We start from the raw sequence: 20,467 nt of genomic DNA, 5'->3' as shown, positions 1-20,467 counted from the left end.
TTATGATTTCCGGATTGGTACAAAACAGAACCTTTGCAGAATTTACGTACTCAGAAACACGTGTCCTTGCCTCCGAACAGTCCTGGGAAGTTGAAGTTGGAAGGGGCAGGTGAGTTAGGAAGGGGAATGCCGTCTCCCTAGAGGAAGGAATCCTAGAGGAAGAAGGAATCCTAGAAGGAATTCTAGAGGAAGGAATGAAGCCCAGTGTCCCCGTGCCAAGGCGGGACCGCCGCTCGGGGGCCAGCACGGAGGTCGGCTGGATTCACTGCATCTTCCAGTGGTTTCGGTCTTTGCTGCTGACCCACAGAGCTCAGATGCAGAGTGGGAACTGGGGAGTCCTGTCCAGCCTTCCAGATAGACACGAGAGGCCCCAACCAGATCAGATGCCTGTGGGTCACTTGGTGTTACTGATTTCCAAAGAGAGTCCTGCTGGAAGTGCCCGGTAATGGCTACATTTGGTCTGAGGTTCTCTCTAGCTATAGCTGTCTGGCTTTCTGTACTAGGACTGCCCCCCCCCACCTTCTGCCCCTTGTCTGCCCTTTGCCATCGTCCCACAGCTCCTTCCTTAGTCTCTGATGCCCCATGCAGTTACCGAGTGCCTACGCTCTGCCAGGCCCTGTGCTCTGGGTTGGGGAACATAAAGATGAAGGGAACAGTTCCTGCTTGCAATCTAGTAGGCAGAGCTGAATGTCAAAAATAAATGCATCAAAGGGTTTTCGTCGTGAGGGCTTTAGAGGAAGAAGATGTTCTTGGCATTGAGTCCTAAATGGTGTAACTCATCCAAGATGCCCCCTCTAGAGTCAGCTTTCTGGAAGCAGCCGCCCAGGATTGATAGAGCAACTTCAGCTCGTGTGTTGCGCAGGGCGGCCATGAGCCCCATCTGGGCTGTCCGTGGCTGTAGAGGGATGCCTGGCTGGAAGGGGGGATCAGAGGTGGGGATCCAGCCGTCTTTGCTCGCCAGAGCCGCGCACCCAGACGACTTATCTGTGTCTGCCCAGAGTAAGAGGATGATTTTCCCGTTCAGACAAAGGCGGCGTCTGGGCTGGCAGGGGCTCTGCTCTCACTTTATAGTTTGGAAAGCCTTTACGCCTGGACCTCTCATTTGATGCTCTCAGTGACAACTGGGTAGCCAAGGATGAGCAAACTCTGGTCCAGAGAAGTTCACTGACTTGGTCAGAGACACGAGGCGAGGAAGCAGCAGAGCCAAACCCCCTGGGCTGCTTTAATCTCCCTGGTGTCATGCCAACCAGGTGATTTCCTGAAGGTTTTCTGCTACCGGTGGAGGCTCGTCCCACCTCCGCAGTGGTATCAGGCATGAGGTCTGTCTGTAGCAGCAACAGGAGCCCCGGGCGTCCCTGGGGCTCGGGCGGTGCGTGGAGCCGCGTCGTCACGCCGCCCGGCCTCTTGCCCAGCCGCACGTCTCATGGCAGCTAATGAATTGCTAATACAATTTTCTAGATAATTTTATTTCCATAGTCCCACATTTTAATGTGTTTCCAAAAGCTAGCATTTATTTGCTTAATCTCCCAGTGTAATAGAATCTGCCCTGACTCATCATACATGCGAACAATCAGCTAGGCAGGAACGGCAGCAAATGGTTTAATAACTCAAATCTAGTCTCTGGATTTTTAGCTTGCATGCACCAGTAGCTTTTCTTGGGTCTTCTCCACTTCTCTACTCCCCCACGCCCCCGCCACCTTCTCCTTTTTAAATATTTTTCTGTCTTCTCAGCTGTCCGTCTCCAAACAGAGGAGAGGGGAGAATGGATACAGGGCCTCAGAGACCCCTTCTTTTCATCTCTGCACCTCGACCAGGGTATCGGTGGTCAAGGAGGGCCCCTGAGCCCGGTGAGGTGTACCAGGAAAGGGAGAGGGACCCTTTCAGGGACATGGTGGCATTTCCTTCCCAAGGGGGGATGATTTCATTTGAAACTGGCCGCCAGGGTGCAGAGCTGGCCACCTGGGGACTTTGGGTGCACCCCGCTTCCCGATGGAGCCCCCATGCCAGATGCCGTCATACTGTCTTCCCCGGACCTCATTTCTCTGCCCCCCACTCCTGTCCTCAGAATCCCTCCCCTGGCCAGTCCCTCCCCACTTATCTCCACCCTCTGGGGCTATCCTGGGTCCCTGCCTGCTTTGAAACTTATTTGTGGTGTTTCCTGAGCTTGGTCTCTCCATTTGTCCCTCCTCCTGGTCCTTGGCTTCTCAATAGTCTTCCTTTCTCAGTGCCACAGTTCTCATGGAGTCTCCCCGTCTTGTCCCCTGGCAGGTCTCCGTGTCTGTGTCCCCATCTTGTCCAGGACCCCAGTTCTCTGTTTGGTCTCAGCCTCCCTCTTGTCACCTCTCAGGGCCTGTGCTTGGTAACTGTTCATGGAGGCTGCTGGATGCGTACGACGTGAGTTTAGGCCACGTATGGGTGGCCTAGGGTGGCAGCTTTGAGAAGCTTCCCTGGGAAGACCCAGGAGCTGAGGGTTGTGGTGTCCTCAGTCCATCCTGTGCTGATGGGGCACCAGCCCACAGAACTCCTCTGGGCCTGGTGGTGTAGGCTTGGAGTGTCCCACCAGGAATGTCACACTCTCTCAGACCCAGGTGCCTTCCACGCTGGAGATCTCAGGTGATGTCCAAGGGGGCACCTGGGGTGACGAAGGGCTCAGCTTGCCCACGAGGCCGGCTCTAGCTTACCAGTGGGAGGCAGCTATTCGACATCTGGCTTAGCTGGGGCCGGGGCTGGGGGCCCTTGGGATGTCACAGAGCTTGCTGCAGATGGCCTGCGCACCGAGGTGTCCTGGACACTGAGCGCTTGCCATCAGCCCTGTGGCTGCGCCTGTCGGGCAGGCCTCTCCCCTCAGCCAGGTTCAGCCAGACACACCAGTATCTCCCCCAAGTTCTTGCTGGCCTGGGACGTGGGAAGGCTTCAGAGAGCTGTACCTTGTGTCTCTGCTTCCGGTGCTCCCCCCCACCCCGGTTTTCTAATTGTCGCTGGAGCTGCCCCAGACGCGCTGGGGCTCCCAACCCAAGCGGCATGAGAACTGGCGCACTGGCCCTATGGTGTCCCTTCCAGAAGCCCAGATAGTCAGGCAGCCCAAGGCTGAGCTCCGTGGTGGAAATCAGACAGACTTCAGCAGTCTCACATCTCAGCTCTGCCTCTTCTGACTGTGTGACCTTAGGCAACTTGTGTGACTGCTCTGTTTTCCCATTCATGGCCAGGGCGATGAGAATGCCTGCCTTGTGGGGTTGGGGGCGTGTGTTAGTTGGGATGGCAGCATCGATAAAGCACCTGTACTGGTTCCTTTCCCTTGTGCTCATCGAGGCCTGGAGCAGAACAGTGCTTTTGCATTGTGTTCAGCCTCTCCTGGACCTGGATGCGACCCATGGCTACACAGGTGACTGTGAGGGCTAGAGGAACGGGATGGAGGGTCTGCCTTCCTGCTAGTTCATCCTAAACCCAGCTGTGAATGGGACTCGTGCAGGGAGAACAGGCCACCCCTTTGCTGTCTCCCTGGATGGACCAGACTGGTAATAAGGTCTTCATGCTGTCCTTCTCTTCACCCCACTTTCTGCCCAGATCTCCTTGATTCCGCATTGAGCGACCAGAGAGCTCTGCCCTTCCTCCCCTCAGGGCTGCACCAACAGATGCTAGGCCTGTCCACCTTTCCCACTCGTGTCCTCTGCACAGGGCCAGGTGGTGCGGGGCTGAGCACCAGATGCCAGCTTGGGGGGAGCAGAGAGGAGCGGACCTGCTTGGGGAAGTAGGATCCAAAATGGTGGGCAGTGAGCCCCTGGTGAGGACTCAGATGGTGGGTGTGGATGCTTCCCCGGCTGTGCTGCTGCGCCCAGAGAGGCTGTGGCTCCAGAGCAGGATCAGAAAGATGGTTGACAGCAGATGGGGTTGGAAGCTTGTCTTTGTAGGGTACCGCGGGGCAGGGACCTGTGCTTGTGATCACTGCAGAGAATGACCAGACAGAATGAAGTGAAAATCTCATGCCAGTCTCTAGCTTAAAATCCTCTGACAGTTGCCCATGTGTCTTGAGATGCTGCCTAAATGTCTTCCCGTGGTTTTCAAGACCCCTTTATGGCCTGGCCCTGCCTGCTGCTTTGGCTTCCCCTCCATGTCCCCCACGCCATCTGTGCTGTTCTTCTGTCTGATCCTCTGATAACGCGTTTCTTTCCAGGCCAGAGTGTTCATGGCCTCATGTGCTGGGGGACCTCTGTGCTGACAGCAGAGACTTGGTGTAGGTTTCCAGGGCTAGATCCCCAGTGTCCCAAAGGGAGTCCTTCTTACAGAAGGTACTAGAATAATCATTGTTGAATGAAGAGACTCTTAAGATGTGTGCATCGGTGCAGGGAGAACTGGTTAAAGGAACTGGATCTGTAGCTAGCCTCTGGAGAGGATGCAGACCCAAGTGGCCTGGGCTGGACGGCAGCTTCTGAACCCTGCAGAACTTCGGGCAAGTTGCGTAGTCCCCGTGCCCTGTTTGCCTTACCTGAGCGGTGAGGAGGTCAAGCCTGCCTTCTGGAGATAGGACTTCAGAATAGCTCTACTCCACCTCTGGCTGGCACGTGCTGTCTTTGTGATTGTGACCCCCCCACAGAGGCCACCCCGATTTCACACCTGCCATCCCAGGCTCCGAAAAGTCCCTCTGACATGCGCCATCTTGGTACCCTGCCGTTGACACAGCCAAGCTGTGCCTCACCTTTGTCATTGTGACGGATTTGATTGCCTCTTTCTCCCACTAGACTTTAGGCGCCGTGAGGGAGACAGGGAAGTTGAGTTTGTCCACCATTGAAGCCACACACCAGGTGCTCCCTCGATGCTGCGTGGCCTGGCCTCGGGTTCGCCCCTGACCTTGGGGGAGTACAGGCATAGCCCTGACCCTGGCCCCTGGTGCTTGCTCCCGCCGGATGAGTCAGGAGCTGTCCTGAGGCTGTCCCTGCTCCTGTCCCCCACAGGCACGGACATGGCCGTCTTCTGTCTGCTGTGCGGGAAGCGTTTCCAGGCGCAGAGTGCGCTCCAGCAGCACATGGAGGTCCACGCCGGCGTGCGCAGCTACATCTGCAGTGAGTGCAACCGCACCTTCCCCAGCCACACCGCCCTCAAACGCCACCTGCGCTCACACACAGGTAAGCCCCCTGGGGCGGGGAGGGGGGTGGCAGGAGCCGAGTAGCCAGGAATCTGTGTCTGGATTCACCTCCCGGGACATACAGGGGAGGGGTCAGTCCAGGTCGGACCTAGCCCTCCTTTGCTCAAGGTGGGGGCGTGGAGGGGCTTCATTGCGCAGGTAAGTGTTAGCTCTTCTCCCCGTCCCGCCTAGGGGACCTGTGAGTCTCAGTCTCTCTGTGCTCAACAGAATGTTGAGTTCTTCAGCAATGCAGGCTCTTAGGGCCCCGCCCCCCCCATAACTTGGACTTCGTGGATATAGAAAGGGACCCAAGGCGCAACATGATGGACCCATATTCCCAAGAGATTCTGATGAGGGTGGACCCAAAACACGTTTTGAAAAAAGCCTACCCAACTTGGTCTCTAGCTGTCTGTGTCACAGCCCTCGCCTCTCCCTGGCCTTCACCGCATGGACACGCGTGCCTGACGGCAGCCCCAGAAATATTAGGAAGGGGTCCTGCTTGCCCTGAAATAACAGAAGCAAGTTTTCTGTCCTTGTCCATTAACCGTGATTAGGGGAGACGATGAGGGCACATCGACCAGGAGCCAGTGATGGAGGAGGAAGGTACTTGTGAGCCAAGGGGGCTGGGCCCTGTGGCCGGTACTGGCTCGTCCCTGCGGCCATCCCCCTAGGTTGACCCCAAGGGCCAGGAGGCAGATTGTTTTGGGTGACTTAAATTCATTCCTTTCCCTATGACAAAACTGAGTCTTCACTGACTGCACATGGATAAAGGAGTGTCCCTTTCTGAGCCTGCGTGTGTCTCTGCCCTTCAGATGCATGAGTTTTCGATTCAGCCCTGCAGAGTGGGACTGCTGTGTCCTCGCCCTGAAAGCTAAGCCTAGCTTGTGTTCTCAGACTTCTCTGAGAACTGAGACTTCTCTGTGCTCTGTCCTGGGTCTGGCGTGAGACTGGGGCACGGGATGGGGCCAGGGAGACAGAGGCCGACTCCCTATCGGGGTCTGTCACAGGGTTACATGACTCTTGGGAAGAGTATCAAATCTATGTGCCTCAAGGCACGAGTGGTAGGACCCTCTCTCTCTCTCCTCGTTCTTGGGTCTCATCACAGCTCTGGGATTAAGTATGCAGGCCAGACCTTTCCTAGGTAGCACGCCCTGCTAACGGGGCAGGGGTGCTTTACTTATTGTGGACCAAGCAGATCCCCTCCCAGTAGCATGCAGCCTCTTCCAGGAGCCTGCCTGGCCTTGCACTTTCTGGTGCCACTCACTCGGGTTGGGGGGGGGAGCATGCATCGCCTTAAGCATCACCTGACTTGCTGGAAACATTGAGGTTTGCTGGCATAAGACAAGGGGAGGTCTCAGCGGGTAGGGCCCGACAAGAAGGGCTAAGGGGGGTGTCATCTCTGTAGTGCCTCTGTGCACATTCCCTTCAGGTCTTCACATTCCCCCCACCTGGGTCCCCAAGTTCAGCCTTAACATGGTGGCTAGTCACCTTCCAGCTGCTTCTGAGCAGGCTGCTAGATCAAATCAGTTGGCTCCACGGGACTGGAAAGATTCCAACCTGCCAAGAGTCTACCCAGGATACGCCCTGCTCTGCCCGCGTTCTCTTCCAGGAGTGCAGGCCTCGAAACAGCCCCTGCTGCCGGGCCAGTCCTGGCCGGGATCTGTGGGGAGGGGCTCTCTGCAGACTGAGTTGGGGAGAAGGACTTGTATAATCCAGGAAACGCGGAGCACACTGCTGGCCCCGCGCGCCTGTGCTCGCCCCCATCGATTTTCACACCTGTTGAGGCCCCGTGCACACCAGCCCTCTGCAGGCCGAGCCCACCCCCCACACAATGCCTCATTACTATTCCGTTGTTCTTGGCCCGGTTGCTGCCGGGGCTGGGTGTTTAGCATCGGCAGCTGTGTTTGGTAGGTTAGTCCAGCCGCGCTCTTGGCATTGATGGATCCCTGATTCACACGGCTCATCATATAATAAACTCTCAGCTGTGCTCAAGCAGGGCCTGGCAGGGAGGGGCCCGAAGAACGGCCGAGATGGGGTCTGGCTGGTGCCAGGGAAACCACCAGGTGAGGCTAGGCCGCTGGGGTCACAGATGCACTGGGCAGGCCAGAGGGCCTCTAATTAGTCTCGTTTGTCCTGCACTTAATGTCAAGCTCATTAAAGAGGCTACAGAGTTAATCAACATACCACAAATTGGATTTTGAGTTCTGCAGCCAGTTTTGTGTACATTGTGGCAACACTGACACCATTAACTCTCAGGGTGAGGATTTTCGGCCAGGTGCTCGTCGGGCTTCAAAGTCTGTGTGTGTGCGCGTGCGTGTGTGTGTTTTTTTTTCCTTCTAAGTTCTTTTGACTCCTTTCCCTGGGCTGACTCTGGAGATTTCCTATTTAAACTCATTTAACTTGTGATCCACTTCATAATTAAATTCATAAAAATCGGATCAAACAAACCTCTCTGCCTTAACCCTTTGTTTTTTAAACTCTCAGGGCCCCCCTCTGGAGGGGAGGGCACAGACGGTGGCTCCCCACTCCACCACCCCCCCCGCCCCCCACCAGCCGGGTGGCTGCCGATGTACGTTTTAATTACCGGCGCTCGTTGGAAATCTCACATGGCCCTTGTTTTATTTATTTATTTATATCTTAATGAGGATACTGAATCCTTGATTAAAGTCGTTATCGTTGCCAGTTTGGCAGGGAGGGGGAGTCGGATGTGAGACAGGGGCTGTGTGTTCAGACGTCTGCAGAGAGACAGAGTGGCAGGTGAGCCACAGGCCCGCCCAGACTGACCCTCGCTGGGACAGACACACCACTAACGAAGACCAGGGTCTGCACCGACCTCTACTCCCCTTGGGGTTGGGTGGGGCTGGCTGGGGGACCCGGCGGTCTGCACAGCCCTAGGAGAGAGAGAGGGAGAGCAGTGCCGAAAATCCCAGGATTTGGTCTGTTCCCAGACCTACGCGTGCCTCCTGGATGGGTACGAACTGCGGGGCTGGCTCTGCTCCTCCGCTTCTACTCTGAGCGTCTGACTCCTCGCCCAAGTGCTCCCACCCACCCTGCTCTGCCTTCGGAGCTTCTTGCATAGAGAGAGGGAGAGCCCATGGTGAGCCGACCCCAGCTTCCGCTCCCCACAGAGCCTTAAAAACCCTTCAGAGCCATCAGAAGAGATGAGAATTTATGTGGGGACAGGGGCCTGCGTTTGAGACCGGGGTGGGGGTGGGGAGTTGGGTTGGCGGCCTGAGGAGGAGAGAGACAAGAGAGTAAAATATCATTTTAAAGAGGAAGTGAAGGCACAGGCATGCGAGTCTATAACGAGAAGGACAATTTATGCCCAGGCACGAGTGCAGTTTGACACGGGGATAATGAAAAAACGTAGGTCATTGTGGATGACTTAAACCTTCAGCAGCTGAAGAAAATGTATGAAATGCAGAGGACATTACACGGTTGGCAGACCCGCACATCTGCGGAGGGACAAGTGAAATACAGTGGGCCATTCTTTACCATAAACTGTGGTTGTTGGAGATGCAGCCCAGAGAAATTGTAATTACAGTGACAAGACGAATCAGCGATATTTAAATATTCATGAACAAAGTCTGGGGTGATCTATCTATCTTTATTGTCTCTGCCTTCACTCCTGTAATAAATAAGTCGCTGAAGGCCTCACCTTTCAGCCCCCAAAGCCTCCACTTTGGGTACAAAGCAAAAGACGGTGAATCCCCCCACCCCAGCCTCTCACCCTCCAGGGGCCTGGCTAGTGCCATGCACAGAAGGGAGGCTGATGGGCCCAGCTTCCAGGCCCAGGGGCTGCTGCTCTCCCTGAGCTTCAAGCTCTGTCGACCCACCCTTTCCTGAGCGTCTGCCCTGGGTCAGCCCTGTGCTACGTACCCCGGGGAACCAGGATTAACAAGACTCCCTTCTTGCCCTTGAGCCACTTCCGTCCTAGAAGCACAGTGCACATGGCAGGAGAAACAGGACAGCGTGTCACTTAGCCATCTGATCGGTTATCACGTGTCCAGGCCCCGAAACCAGATCTGAGTCCCGACTCCGCTGCTTACGAGCTGTTTGACCGTGGAGACCATCTGAGCACCTCAGGCTTCTCCACTGTGCAATGAGAATGCTGCATTTCTCATCGGGTTACTGCAGTGATTCCATGATAAGATGTGTGTAAGGTTCCTAGACGGTAGTGAGCCCACGGACGGGGCCGTTTTGATTAGAAAGTACCATAAAAGGCATCCTACTACTAAAATGACATCATGCTAGGCATTTCTTCTCTTTTGGGACAGAAGAAAGTGACTCAGTATGCCCAGGTTGGTGGCACTAATGGGATGCTTCCAAGCCATGCTGAGGTGAGAGCTGGGCCCTGAAGGATGAGTAGGAGTTTGATGGGCGAGCGGGGACGAAATCAGGCAGAGGGCTTAGCTGCTGAAACTGTGGAGCAGGGAGAGAGCAGAAGGTGTTTGGGGGCGGTATCTTCTAGTTTCCCAAGTTGGAAGGGTGTTTTTAAGGGTAGGGGAGTCAGTCAGGCAGGAATGGCTTTTGCCCCTGACCTGCAGGAAAGGGAGAGAAGGTAGCACAGGGAGCTGGGGGGCAAGGTGCCAAAGTGTACAAGTCTGTTCTCCCCTTGCGGGGGCCGGCTGTTCATCCTGGAGCCAGTCGGGCTCTCGCTTCCTGAGACTGGCTCTGGACCCATGGGCGAGGCCTGGGCCACAGTGACATATGCTTATGTGTGCACACACACACACTCCCTGGTTCACACCAGAGGCCAGAAGGGGCCACGGGTCCTGATGTTGTCTTTTGAGAATGGTGGTGAAGATAGGCATTCTCCACGCCCTGCTATCTCCCGGAGGGGGGGGCGCAGGGAAGGCAAGGCCCTGATTCAGCCCCTTGTCCCCATAGGCGACCACCCGTATGAGTGTGAGTTCTGTGGCAGCTGCTTCCGGGACGAGAGCACACTCAAGAGCCACAAACGCATCCACACGGGCGAGAAACCCTATGAGTGCAATGGCTGTGGCAAGAAGTTCAGCCTCAAGCACCAGCTGGAGACGCACTATAGGGTGCACACAGGTACGGGGGACCGGGGAGGGCCCCCGAGCTGGCGTCGGGACCTGGGTGTCCGGGGCAGGTGGGGAGCATGGTGCGAGGCTGAGCCTAGGAGTGGAATGCGTTCTGGGAAAGGTGAGCACGCTGGCCCTTGTGCCTCTGCCAGGGCCAAGGCTGCTGCAGACATTGCTAGTCGATCACCGCACACTGGCCTTCCAGGCAGCTATGCCCATAGTTCACAGAGGACAACGATCTGAGAGTCCCTGATTGGGGTCAGGTTGGCCTGGTGACAGAAGGCAAAGGCTGGCATAGCTTCTTGTAACTGGGTCTGGGGGGCACCGAGTTAGGCGAGGATGAGGGCTGGGCTGGGAGTCAGGCTGAGCTTTCAGGGAGCAGAGGAACAGAGGTATACACAAACCCCTCTACGTGTATAATGTTTACCCCTTCAGAGGGCCTGCACGTTCTTTTTTCTGTAAAAGAATGTGATCTAGTGTGGGGTCTGGGGACAAAACAAGTGGAGGTGGCCTCAGGGTCCAGCATGGCCCAACTTGGGGCCACCTGCCCATGACAGGCCACCCTGCCCAAATCTTCCCGACTCCAAGGACAGTGACGTCCCCTCAGCTGCTTCCGGTCTGCCACGTGGGGAGTGGTCATAACGTGGCCATGGGCAAATGCTACAGAATCCTTCCTTTCTGGAGAGCCAGTTTTAAACATCCTTCCCGGCAGCATGCTGCGGGTTGGCGGGGCAGAAAGGTAGATACTCAGAAGGACTTCCCAAGAGGATGCGAGGTAGTGGAAGGTAGTGGGATCCAGCAAACTAGGACGCCTCCTCCCGTCAGGGGAGCAGCTGTCCCAACCAGTGGACAGAGGATGGGGGAGACGTGACCTCGGACAGGTCCCGCTGGCCACTGGCTGAGGGGAGAGTGTGCACCCATGTGCACACTCTCAGGGGTGGGAGGGGGAGACAGAGGACACAACAGGGAGAGGATACTGTGTTGTCCGAGCTTTGCTCTCTCGCCTCCAGGCTGCACCACAAGGGGAGCCTCGGGTGCTTGGTGTTGACAGCTAGAGTCACTCCGAGCATTTTCCAGAGCGCTGGGGCTTCCTTAGCCCCCTGCCGGGGATGTGACCCAGAGATCGGATCATTAAATGCATTGGTGGTGACTATTGTAAATAGCGGGTCGATAGTTAGATCACTTTGGCTGTTCATTACTTCATTATTTGCTGGGGCCTCTGCACAGAGGAGTATCGATAGCGAGATGGCTGGCCCGTTAATTACTGTATCGAAACAAGGTTCCCTCACACCCTCTGCTCAGCTCCAGGGGACTCTAACTGGGAGGAGGCTGCGGAGCACCCAGGGTGTGGCCAGGCACCTCCAGGCTGTCTGTCCCTCCCAAACCCCTTTCTAGCCCCACCGAGAAGGTAGGGTCCAGGGGCAGCTTCTCGGAGCCTTAGAGGAGTAGCCGTCCCAGAAGGAGCACGTTTGAAGAACGGGGTTCCCTCATTTTGACCCACCTACTCCCCACCAGCCGTAGCCCAGAAAAGGACTCTACCTCTTATTCCCCCTGGAAAGAACTGTGCTGAAGAGCCATCCCCGGGGGCTTTTTGGCACCTCACTGGCCCCTTCCTAGACCCCCACGTCCTTTCTTGGGAAGGGAAGATTCTGGGCCTTTGGGAGGGTCGAGAAGAGCAAGGCAGGGCTAAGGGTGTGCGAGCACTGCCGCAGCCGCGCGCTGCCCGGGGCTGGTGCGATGAGTGACCGGGAAGCGCCATGGAACCCGCAGCTCCAGGCACCCTAGCCACGCCGCAGGGGCCCGGTGGGTCAATGGCCCAGTGGCTGCCGCACTGAGTGGTACGTCCATCCTCACGGAGGGCTCTCATGGAAAGCGCTGAACTAGAGGGACCGACGTCCCCAGCAAGCATGAGGGTCCCCCCTAGACACCCCCCTGCACCCCCAGGGAGGCCTTCATGGCTCCCCCCCCCCCACACTGGCTCTCTCCCCCCCCCCCCCAGGTGAGAAGCCCTTCGAGTGCAAGCTATGCCACCAGCGCTCCCGGGACTACTCAGCCATGATCAAGCACCTGCGCACGCACAACGGCGCCTCGCCCTACCAGTGCACCATCTGCACTGAGTACTGCCCCAGCCTGTCCTCCATGCAGAAGCACATGAAGGGCCACAAGCCCGAGGAGATCCCGCCTGACTGGAGGATAGAGAAGACTTACCTCTACCTGTGCTACGTGTGAGGCGGGCCCGCGGCGGCGAGCGGGCAGCCAGGGGAGCGGCGTTCTGGTGGGTGAAGTCTGTGAGCCTCTGGGCGACAAAAGAGAAATAGAACAAAAAGGAAGGAAAAAAAGAGAAAAAAAAAGGAAAAAAAAAAGAGACAAAGAAAAGGAAACCTGATAGCTGTCTGGCCTTGGACTCTCTCTGGGGCTCCAGGTGACCCAATGCCCAGCCACTGCCTCTCCCCGGGGGGTTAGGGGGGCCCCCTCTGTCCCTCCTCTCTGCCTGGGCTCTGGTTGGCCTCGTGTTCTTGGGTGGGGGCGGAGGGGATTATTCAGTTCAGAGGGTGGTATGTTTTTCTCGTCCCTCCATCCAGAATCCCCTTCCGATGTCCAGAAGTGGAGGCAGGGGAGGGGGCAAGGGGGCCTCTGGTCGGAGCCCAACAATCCGCCTGTCCCCAGGGTTGGGGGCAGGGGGGGGCCTGCAGGTGGTGGGCTGGGCCGGTCACATGGCAGCTCTGGTTTGCTGGGGCAGATGGGGGTGGAGGAGCTCTCCTTCCCTTCCTACCACTCAGTGTATCTGTTGCTTCCCCTGCACAGCACCCCCCACCCCGCCTCCATTCTGCCACATGACAGTGTCCCCTCAAGGTCTCCAGCAGCTTCTTGGCTCTTGTCCCTCTCTAGCTCCTTGCTCCCTGCCTTCCTAGTGACTCCTGTCCTCCAAGCACAGGGCCCCCAGCCCCTCATGGACGGGGGGGGGGGCATCTTCCTCCTCGCCCAGTCTCTCCCTAGTGGGGAAGCTGGGTTTGACTCCCAGATTCCCCATCCTGCTGCCCTCAGCTTTCTGAGAACACCCTCGCCAAGCCCTGCCCTGAGCGAGGTTCCTGCTGAGCTGCTTTTGCTTCTAAAATGGGAAAACATTAACTAGGTATATACTGTCCCACCAAACAAACCAACACAAATCCCTACAACCCCACTTTCAGTCCCTAGGAGAAGGAATCCATGTAAGGACTCGTCATTTAAGGGAAGGATATGGATGCCCTTTTTGGAGAAGGGGACCCCCTGTCCAGGGGTCAGGGTAGCTGGCTGGGCGGGGGGAGGGCTGCTGAGTTGTACTGGGGACCCCAGCCCTGGTTCAGAGAGCGGCACAGAATTCCTGGCGCTCAGGGCCCCCCACCCCCAGTCCACAGGGAGGAGGAAGGAGAGGAGGAGGAGTTGAAAGCGCTTTGGCCCTTGTGTTCTGTTTTGCTTCTTTTCTGTGTCCCCTGTTCCCCTGTTAGCACATTGTACTTGAATTACCTCAGTTTTTTGTGACCTCATGAGCTTTGTTAACCCCTGTATCTCTTTTTCGGTTGGGGGTTGGAAATAGGGAGGATGTTCTTTTCTGTTTCTTGTGTAAATTGAGTTGATTTCATAGCCTTCCGCCGGCCTCAGCCCTCCCCATCCCCGCTGGAAGGAGCTGGACAGAAGGAGTGCAGTACTCAGGATCTGAGCGCCAGAGCCGGGGCTCAGCAGAAGGTGGGCGGAGCGGAGGGTGTGACGGGTGCACCCGGGAGCCACTGTTGGTTCTGCCCAGGGCCCAAGTCCTCTGCGCCCAGCAAGGGTTCAGCCTAAAACATCCTGGAGGAGATCCCACCTTTCTTATAATCTGCTGGGGGTTTAGAGTCTAGGGGCCCGTATTATTGTATTATTCAGCTCCTGGCGACCCTGTGGGCCCACCTCCCTGTGCTTGCTCATTGCCAAAATTGGTCTCTCTTCAGGGCTGGGTGGGGATGAGCCTGGCTTTGTTTTGTTGTATGAGGGTAGGGGTGTTGTTTTTCTAAAAGCTACCTCTTATGTTCCTCCATTCTTTTGTTCCCTTCATGCCTCCCATTCTGCTGCTCTGCTACCCCTCCCCTTCTCCCCAGCCTCCCTGCCCTGAATTTTGGAAAGCACATTTGCAATATTTGTGTTCACTTTGGGATGGGCCCTCTGTTTCATCTCACGCTTTATTTGTAAGAGTTGTCTCTGTGTGTGTGTGTGTGTGTGTGTGTGTGTGTTCTTTCCTTTCTCTCTCTGAGAAAGTTGTGGCTGCCATTTTTATCTTGGGTTTTGAAAAGTGGTTTTGGGAAGCGGTTTTGGGGAGAAGGGTCATGAGGGCTCTAAGGGAGTCAGAGAGATGGGTGCTGCTGTGAACACCCCCACCCCGTCCTTTGGTCCCAGCCCTCCTGCCAGCCCCCGCAATCTCGCCCACCAAATCGGAAGGCCTTAAAAATTGTGTGTTGGGGGGTGGGCGGGATAGGAACTGGGGGGACTCTGTCACTAGACTGTTGATTGGGGATGATAAGGTAGGGGAGATGCTATTTTGCAATTGTAATAATGACTTAGAGCTTTGGAAAGGAAAAAAAAAAGTTGAAATATGTGACTAGAGCAGTTGTCATGTTGATAATGTGAAAAGAAGGAAATTTCCTGGGGGAGGGGCCGTCTGTAAGAAATCAGTATGCACTATGCTTCCTCCCCCAGTCTGGGAAGAAAGGGGACTGCTGGCCCTCAGGGGATCTGTAAATCCCAGAAAACAATATTTTAACAGCAAGCTATCATTCAACTTTGGTGGGGAAGGGGGGAAAAAAAAAATCAAATAATTCCATAGACCTAGCTGACACCTCTCTCTGCCCCCTACCCTTCCCACGCAGCCTGGGTCTCCTGCCCTATTCATAAAAGCTGAGAGGGTTGAGCTAATATTTAACAAATTGTAATATTTTTGTAATGTTTGTTAGTTCCTTCGTCAGTTCTACAAGACCTTGCCCTTTCCTTTTGTAATGTGAATAGGAAAAAAAAAAAAAAGACAAAAAAAAATCCACTACAACCACCACCACCACCACCACCACCACCACCAAAATATCCCTTTGTACGTGTGTGTGCGTGTGTTTTGTGTGTGGTTGTGTGTTCATCACACGGTATTGTTGTAATCTGGTGTTGCAGCATTGGATGGTACTAAGTGAGCCCGTGTCTGCCCCCACCGTCCCTAGCCAGGAAGTAAAGAAAGAGGGTCAAGGCTGTGGTGGATAGCCTTGAAGGTAGCTGAAGGATACGGGGAGGAAGATGCCTCGTGCTGGTTTCGCTCTCCCTTCCCCCTCCGAGGCGCCTCGACGTCCCACGGGAAGGCCAGCGTGCCTCTTTCCTAGGTTCCTACTCACAAAGACAAAATCCTTCAGACCTTGCCAAGGCCTTCTTAGCCGGGCCTCCTGGCCGAGGTAAAGGTCAAAAAGCATGTGGAATCTTGAGATGGGTCTGGATCAGGGGGCCCGGGGAGACCAGGGAGGGTGGAGGTGCTGTCTCCCCAGGTGAGAGCTGAGTGTTCTTACTTTCCTCTTCCTTCAGCCCTCTGGCCCCTTGGCCAGCCGCTGCCTTTAGCCGTGAACTGCTGACTACCGTACTGCTTGCTGCTGCCTTACCCAGCGTAGCGAAACTTCTCCAGCCTGGAGAGCCCAAGCTGGTTAGTGGTCCCTTTCCAGTGCTCAGCCCCTACAGGCGTGTCCCTTAACGCTTTCGGTGACATTGAGCCGTCATGTGATCTTTTCCCTAGTCACTCCTTCATTCATTCAAAGCATTAAAATCCTATGTGTATATAGGATAGACAAATATAGAGATATATATATATAGCAAGAGAGAGATATAAAATAGTAAATATCATTGCTGCTTTGGGCTGCTTTGGAGGAGGCCATGGATAGCGGGAAGGTCGATCTGGGGTGCAGGGGTGGGGGGGGGAGACTGGGGGCCCCAGTGATCCAGTACAATCCAGGGATGCAATGCGGGCTTGTTTAATCTTCGTGCCTGAACAGTTTCTCTGTGTGTAGAAAACAAAACAAAACTGCTGCATTTTTTCACAAGTGTATGGTACCCTTCTGGATGCCATTGGTCCCACCGGCTGCAGGGGTGTTAAGGCCCCGGAGTGAGAGGGCCATTTGGCTTACCTCCTAGCAGGGGAGTGAGCCCGTGGTGGGGCGGCCTCCGGACTCTGTCCAGGAGAGGGCTGGGGGTGGTGGGGGGGGAGAGGTGTAGACAGTTCCCTGCAAAAAAACCCCCAAGGGTGAAAGATGGGGGCACCAGATGTCAGAAAAGCAGAAGAAGATCCGACTCTGTTCATTTTTCCGAGCCCTGTGTTCTATCCTTTTCTACCCCCAACTGGCTTCCTCCTTCCTGAAGCTTCCTGGCGGCACTTACCTGAATATTTCAGCAGGAGGGGAAAAAGCCAGACGACCCAGCTCAGGGGTGCTGATGGGTGGAGGAAAAGGCAGGGCCGGCCGGGAGAGGGGTGCAAGACAGACCAGGGAGGTTGGGTCAGGGGAGAAGGGTGGGGAGAGAGGGGCGCGGGGTCCCCGCAGGCCCGCGAGCTGGCCGCCCTGCCTCCCGGGGTCCTCGGCGTCCCAGGACCTTTGCAGACAGGGTACCAGCCTCCTGGTGTGTGTCCTGGCATTCGTTCACAGTAGTGTGTTATGCATGATCTTTGTGAGGTGAAGAAGCCGTGGTGGTGCGCCATGATATCCGACCCGTATATATAAAGATAAATATATATATATATATGTATGTAAATTATAGCACTGAGGGCTCTACTGCCCTGCTGGACCAAGCAAAACTAAGCCTTTTGGTTTGGGTGTTATGTTCTGTTATTTGTTTGTTTTTGTGGCTTGTCTTATGTGGTGACAGCACAAGTGCCAGTCCGATCGCTCTGTATTACGGAATAGTGTTTTTAATTAATGGATGTTCTAGTTCATGTCTACCTCAGCACCTCCTCTTAGCCTAATTTTAGGAGGCTGCCCAATTTCGTTTCTTCAATTTTACCCGGTTACTTTTTTGTACAAATCTCTCTCCCCCTTCCGCCCCACCCCAGCCCCCTGCCCCGCCCCTCTCTGCCCAGCCCCCATCCTGCCCACCCCCGGTCTCGCTTGCCAGCCCTACTACCTGTTCTCTCGTCCCCTGATGCCGTTCCCCACCCCACGTTGTGCGGTCCTGGTCGCAGCTTTTCCGCATCTGCCTTCGTTTCGTGTAGATTGATGCGTTTCTTTGTAATTTCAGTGTTTCTGACAAGATTTAAAAAGGAAAAAAAAAAAAGGAAAAAAAATGAATTTACTGCTGCAGGTTTTTTTCTCTCTCCATGTGTCACTAAGTGAAGTTTGTGCCTTCTATAGCAAAGAGAATATTTTTTACATCCTACTAACAGTAGATTTTTTTGTAGTGAACATTTTTTGTATTTTTATTTATAAGTCTCATAAGAAAAATAGCAATGTTCAGTTGTATACCTTGAATCTGCAGTTAGAAGAGAATAAAGTTAATTCAGTTGTCTCTGGCTTGAAGTGTCCCCTTTTTTAAAAAAAACAAAACAAAACAAAACAAAACTGCTTTGTCTTCTCTTCCTTTTCTTGGGTGGTTAACGCTAGAGGAACTGGGATTTCTGGCTGGGGATGAGGGCAGAGGAAGCTCTGGGGTAGTTATGTGGCCCTTTCTGCCATATTTATGAAGCACGTACGTGCTCCACGACATCTTTTTCTGAAGTTTTTCAGTTTAAAAATAGCATTCTGTGCACTGTGATTTGGTCCTTGGAACAAGGTCTGAAGTCAGCAGTGGCCCGTTTGCTCCTTCGGGTTCCCGCCGCAGCTCCCACCAGCTCTTGCTGGGAGCCCTGGGAACACAGCAGGAACGGGACAGACAAGCCCCTGCCCTCAGGGGGCCGAGGAACTCGCTGGCGCTAGAACCTGGCTTGGGATCTCGCAGCTGGTGAGTGGGTCACGAGCTGCATCTGCGTCTTCTGACGGCAAATCGGGTTTGCTTTTCCCAGGGCGCCAGAGGCAGCGCCCTCTCCCTTACAGAAACTCTGTCGATTCTTCCCGAACTTTCTCCACCAGAAGGTCCGTGGGTCTGTGGCCGTCGGCCCGGTGGAGAAAGGCGATGGGAACAGGAGGGAACAGGTGGGAGGAGGGGTACAAACCTAACATCACCGTTGCAGAAAAAAGCCGGCTGTCCCGCTTCTCTCCCAGTCCCTGGGCCAAGGCTTCTTCTCGGGGCCTTCCTTCCTTCCTCTCCCTGGGGATGGCAGCGTCGCCCTGGTTATCTGGACCTGCAAAACCAACTCCACCTAATTCTAGATGCTCTGGCCCCCGCACCTGGGCCTGAGGCTGTCCTGCCTGTCCAGCCAGCTCCAGCCCAAATAACCGGCCCCTCCCCCAGGCCCAGGCCCTGAGCTCTGACTGCTGTTGTGGCCTCTGCAGAGCCCAGTGCCAAGCCCCAAGGGCTGCCGGACCCGGCGTTAGGGGCTCTCCCAACATCCTGCCCCGAAGGCCTGGCTTGGCCTAACCTGCCCACTCGGGGTGTGGACATGGAATGGAAGCCTGGCCTTTCAGCGGTGGGGGCAGGCCTGAGGTCTGCGTGACCCGGGGGTGGTCAGCAGAGAACCACCTAGAGCCTTGGTTCCCTGCCCCCACTGGGCGACCTTCTCAGGAGGAGGAGGAGACGGCTCGGTGGTGCCTGCTCGACCCGCTGTGCACGCTGGCTCCTCTACGGTCTTCTCTCCTTTTCTCTCTGTTCTTTTCTTTCATTCCCCTCCTCCCCATCTCTATTCCTCCAATCTTGTCTTTTCCCATTATTTTTCTGGAGGTTCCTCCTGGCCTTTGTGTCTCTGGGCCACATTCTTTTCCCTCTCCCCATATTGCTTCTCTTGGAAAACCACCCTTTGCCAACAATATATTTGGGTTGGTTTTGAGTCTCTGCCCCCATTCTCCGCGTGCATCCCTTTCTTCCCCGGGTCCCTGCTCTGAGGTCCCCCAGGCCTCGGCCCCTCCCCCACACCCCTCCCCCTCGGGCCTCAGCTTTCTCTTGACAGATGGGAGGGCAGTGAGCACTCCCTCTTTAAAACAACATTTAATCGCCGTTTTCTGTTCTTGGACATCAAAGCTGGGGCTTAGGCACTGCGCTGGGGTCGCTGTGGTGTGGGCTCTGGGGGAGAGGAGGTGAGTGAATAGGGGCCGGGCTGAATGGGCTTTGTGTGGCCGCTGGGGTCTGCCTGCTTTACATGCTCTTTGACCCAGATATGATCTCATGGAGAGAAAGGGGCCCTGGCCGGGCCAGCCTGAGAACGTTCTGAGGCCGGACTCCGTCCCTACCCTCCCGCCCCTGACAGCCCCGGCCCCTCTGCCCTCTGCCCCAGCCTACGGGCCAGGGGCCTTCCACGGGGGGGCGCTCTGCTGGGGTCAGAAGAGGGGCCAGGCCGCCGAGGGAGGGGCTCCCTCCAGACCCAGAGTGTTTCTCCCGTGGTGAGCTGCGAGCCCCCGACACACGCACAGTGGCCCTTCTCGGTGGAGGCTGCTGGGTTCAGGTGGGCATTCGGGTCACATCGTCCCCGCCATAACAGCCGTCTTCCCAGCCGCACTGGAGGGCTGCCCCCCTGCCAACGGCGGGAGGGCAGGGGCCAGGAGCCAGCGGAGACTTGCTAGAATTTCAAGCAAGTTGTGGCGGGTGAGAAGAGGCAGATGGCGAGCAAGGTCCGAGGCCAGGCTGTCTGTGTCCAGCTTAGTATCCCCAGGCCTCCCCACCTGCCTTCCTGGGGAGCCCCTCGCCCCTCCCACCAGGACAGGGAGGGGGCAGAGGAGGCCTGACCCCAGGTGCTCTGCCTCCCTCTGTTCTATCCTCTGTTTTGCTGCAGCCAGAGGGATTTTCCAGATATGCAGATAGCATCATGTCACCCCCTCAATGAAAGTGCCCAGTGGGGACTCTTAGGATGGAGTTCAAGCTCCTTAACAAGGCTTATGGTGCCTTCAGGGCATCGAGCCCCTGGGCTCACCACCCCAGCCCTGTCTTGGGACCACTCCCACAGTCTATGGCTGCCCCCTACTCTGTGCTCCAGACAACTGGGCCATGGGGGGGGGGGCGGTGGTGGCAGTGTTCCTGGAAGACACTGGGCTCCGCCCCCTGGTGGGCCTTTGCACATGCTGTATCCTCTTCTGGGAACTATGCCTGCGTGCACGCCGCCCTTCAGTCTGGCTGTCTCACCATCTCATTTTCAGGTCTCGCTGAAACCTCACCTCTCGCAGGAAACCTTCCCCAGAATAGGGTGCCGTACCGT

At 55.8% G+C, this 20,467-nt stretch overlaps 1 protein-coding gene across 3 annotated transcripts in view; it reads left to right on the top strand.

The window, feature by feature from the left end:
• ZBTB16 (zinc finger and BTB domain containing 16) overlaps window positions 1-17,694 on the top strand; it is a 182,866-nt gene extending 165,172 nt beyond the window's left edge. For all 3 annotated transcript variants that reach the window (XM_045080512.1, XM_045080513.1, XM_045080514.1), the window contains exons 5-7: window positions 4,950-5,120; window positions 10,010-10,177; window positions 12,167-17,694. In XM_045080512.1, the coding sequence (XP_044936447.1) occupies window positions 4,950-5,120; window positions 10,010-10,177; window positions 12,167-12,396 (569 nt within the window). In that variant the 3' untranslated portion in view covers window positions 12,397-17,694. The remainder of the gene's footprint in view (window positions 1-4,949; window positions 5,121-10,009; window positions 10,178-12,166) is intronic.
• The last annotated feature ends 2,773 nt before the right edge of the window (window positions 17,695-20,467 follow it).

Source organism: Mustela putorius, unplaced genomic scaffold (genome assembly GCF_011764305.1).
Source record: "Mustela putorius furo isolate JIRA1106 unplaced genomic scaffold, ASM1176430v1.1 tig00000460_pilon_pilon_pilon, whole genome shotgun sequence".
Taxonomy (NCBI): domain Eukaryota; kingdom Metazoa; phylum Chordata; class Mammalia; order Carnivora; family Mustelidae; genus Mustela; species Mustela putorius.
Note: the sequence above shows the minus strand (reverse complement) of the source record. Positions and strands in the feature narration are given on the sequence as shown.